Source organism: Zeus faber (assembly GCF_960531495.2).
Source record: "Zeus faber genome assembly, chromosome: 14".
NCBI lineage: Eukaryota > Metazoa > Chordata > Actinopteri > Zeiformes > Zeidae > Zeus > Zeus faber.
Window position 1 is genome coordinate 14,015,517 of NC_137200.1, and position 3,443 is coordinate 14,018,959.

At 49.6% G+C, this 3,443-nt stretch overlaps 1 protein-coding gene across 1 annotated transcript; it reads right to left on the reverse strand.

Moving 5' to 3' along the window:
• Positions 1-1,019: 1,019 nt before the first annotated feature.
• Positions 1,020-2,855, reverse strand: bhlha9 (basic helix-loop-helix family, member a9). Its single transcript, XM_080014128.1, has one exon. The coding sequence runs from the start codon at positions 2,596-2,598 to the stop codon at positions 1,717-1,719; it is 882 nt and encodes a 293-aa protein (XP_079870254.1). The 5' UTR covers positions 2,599-2,855; the 3' UTR covers positions 1,020-1,716.
• Between the last annotated feature and the right edge of the window lie 588 nt (positions 2,856-3,443).

Consider the following 3,443-nt stretch of genomic DNA (forward strand, 5'->3'; position numbering starts at 1 on the left):
ACACACACACACCTATTCCACCTGCGGGCCAGTGTAGCTCGACAAGGGGATTTCACCGCACTGATGACGGGGCACGGGCTTCCTTCCTGAGTCCACATAAATCTGTCTTTGGGCTCTGTCCTATAGTCTAATATTAAAGCTGTTTCCATGACGTACTGCTCAACGGGGTGGGGGCTGTTGTTGACAACGGGAGCTGCTTGGACGGGGAGAAAAGGGGTTGCGGTTAGATTCCACTCTCCCTTGATCTGAACACAGGCCCGCTGACCTGCCGCCACTTTCCCTCGATGTCGTTGGAAGCGCGGCGCAGCGGCGTGAGCTGAAATGCCTGCACACCGTATACAGGCAATTCAAACGGGAGTTAAAAGCCAGGTCAGCTCAAAAAACAAACAACAAAAAGAAACAAAACGTTGTCATTCCACTGCGGGCGCCACTCACCGTCCCCTGCGTTCCTTCGCGATTCAAGGCCGCTGTGCCTCTGCCTCGTCGGGCGGCGCTTTTATTTTGCTGAGCATGAACGTAAAATGACAAGAATGGACTTGCAAAGACATTTTTTCAAGCAAAAGAAGGACCTCTGTCATCTAGACCCAGGCAAAGGCTACAGACCTAAGGCTATAATCAAAGGCGCACACCCCCTTGCTCTGCCCCCCCCCCAACACACACACACACACACACACACACACACACACACACAGCACATATGCATACATGCATACACACACACACACGCCCGCAAGCACGCACTCACGCACACATGCATACACGCTCACACACACACATGCACACACGCACACATGCACACACACACTTGCACGCATGCACACATGCATACACACACACATGCATACACGCACGTAGCGATTGGTGAGGAACACATGAGACGCAAAAAGCACAAATCATATCTTATTTTGATCATGTTTAATGATGGTGTCAGAAAAAAATAACGACAACACGTATTGCCATCTTCTTGTGCTAGGCAGCAATTAAATACATTCTTTCACATGCTCACTTTTGTTCCAGGGATGACCGTAAAGTTGTAGTAAACAGTAAACAGTTTTTGCAAGTTCATTCCGTTCCAAATGACATTTTCTTACTTTTTTCCAATGGATTCAGACCTGAGATATATACGTAACAAAAAATAATTCACCTCTTTGCCAATTAGTTTCATGATTTTTATCGTCCATTTATATTTTAGACTATGTACAGTACAATATCTTAGATGACTTAAATATGTATTTTTACATCTTTGGATGGCACTTTATAAATCCAGTGTAAATTGGACTTAGAAACCCACTGTGCATAAATGCATTGCAGAAAAAAAACATGGTTACTGTGAAAGTAATCCATCAGAGTTTCCATTCAATTTGCCAACTGAATATGTAAAGTCAGTTAATTACATTATTCTCCTATACGGAACAGTAGCAGACTTGGAATATTTAAGGGTGAACTCCATCATATTTACAAAATTTTCCATTCCAAATTGCCATTGCACATTTATGTATAGCAAGATAACTTTAAGTTTGCTCTGAACTACAATAAAATATTCAATTGGTAGTAAGAGTAATACTGAATTGATGGCAAATCACCGAGAGTAATTGTAAAACTGTAAAAATTGTAAAAACTTCATATCAGTCTTTTCCTGAGATAAAATGACAGTTAGTTGTTGTTTTGAGCAGTCTTTGGGGCTCCCAGTCACGTGGAGCCTTCTTGCCTCGTCTGTCAGAGCAGGGACAAGCTGTGTTGGGCCCCTGGCTCCTGCAGGTAACTGACCTGCCAGGGAAACCCCAGAGCTGGTGAGGGCTCCACAAAAGTGTCCATGTAGCCCTGCGCACAAGAGGCCCACACCCCCGGCTGGTACCCCAAACCCTCCGCCACCTGAGGGTACCTGAGAGGGCTCGGTGGATGCTCGGGGTGGGTGCCGCAGTGTCCGTGCGAAGAGTAAAGCTGTCCGTTGGTGGGGTGACAGGGGTAATGCGGCGACGGTGGGCATGAAGAGCCAACACTATCCAAGAAGACGTGCGGCTCTGCAGGGAGCCGGTGGACGTGAGGACCCTGACGGGGCTGCATCTGGTGGGGGATGGATGATGTGTGCCAGGGGATGTAACTCTGTGGTTCGGGGCGCGGGGCCGTCAGCCTGCTCTGCTCCAGCCTGGATGCCGCCCCCATTCCTGCTGCACCCACGGACGACCTGTTGCACTCCCGGTGAGCGCAGGGCTTACCGGGGGGGTTTGAGCTGAGAAACACTGAGAGGGCAGAGATCCGGTTGATGGCTCGCTGCAGAGTAGAAATCTTGGAGAGGCGTTTCCCGCTGAGGTCATGGTTGAGCGCAACGCGCAGGGCGTTAAACGCCTGGTTGTAGTCCATGATGCGCTTGCGCTCGCGGACGTTGGCAGCCACGCGCCTTGCCTTGGAGCGGACGGGCCGACTGCGCTTCTTGGCCTGGCTTTCCTCCGACTCGCCCGGACTGCTGGCCGAGCCCTCGCTGTCCCTGAAGGGCTCCTTGGAACTTGAATCGCCTCCCTCGTCTTCACACTGGCCCAGTGTGCCCAGCTCCAGCTCCTCCTCAGAAAATTCGGATCCTTCAACGCTGCTGCAGCTCATGGTCGCAGCCTGTGTGAGGGTTTACAGGCAGATACTTGTGGGAGCCTTCCTCCGTATGTAGTTATGAGTAGTAATGAAGGATTGCCGTCGTTTCTTCTTCTTCCCAGGGCCTCGAGGCGTACTGGACCCGTTGTTGTCTCGTCCCCGCCAAACAGCCTGTTGGACGGTTGCTTGGATTGTTTGTGGGGCTGTCAGGGTTTTGAGTTTTAAGTGCTGCACCAACAGCCCTGGTCTCCACCTCCTCTGACTACTCTAGGGCCCTGTTCTTACTAGTGCCTGCACCAGACAGGTTGGCCTGCTTTTTAAAGCGCCAGCATTCACATGGAAGAGTCACCTGTGAGGAATGGTACGCTCCCTCCCCTCCCTCCCTCTCTCTCTCTCCCTCTCTCTCTCTCTCTCTCTCTCTCTCTCTCTCTCTCTCGGTTTATGGGTGCCCTCCGGGCAAATGGCACTGTCGCCTCCTCCTCCTCCTCCTTCCCTGACAGCACCCCCACCCCCACCCCATCCGTCCGCTCTCCTCCTTTACAGGATCTTTTAAGAGTTTCGACACTCTGCGTCGTGTAATGCACAGTCAAAGCATGCTAATTATTTAGGAACGAAAATTGCCTATTTGTTTACAGCTTATTATCTAGACCTGTATAAAACAGTTGATTCCTTCTCATATTTCTCGCTCTAAGTGATTATGTAATCGCTTTAAAGTTTTTTATTTTTTTATTTCACTGTGCCCGAGATGCCTTTTTCCAATGAGTTGTGCAGATCGTAAAGGTCAAAGTTTGGTCTTTGTTTACACACTTTCAAACTGTATTCCATTGCATTGGGTTCTAACGGTATGGGCACGCAGGTTA

What these genes read in the sequence shown, in the direction of transcription:
- bhlha9 (XM_080014128.1), bottom strand. Translation starts at nt 2,598, where the DNA reads ATGAGCTGCAGCAGCGTTGAAGGATCCGAATTTTCTGAGGAGGAGCTG.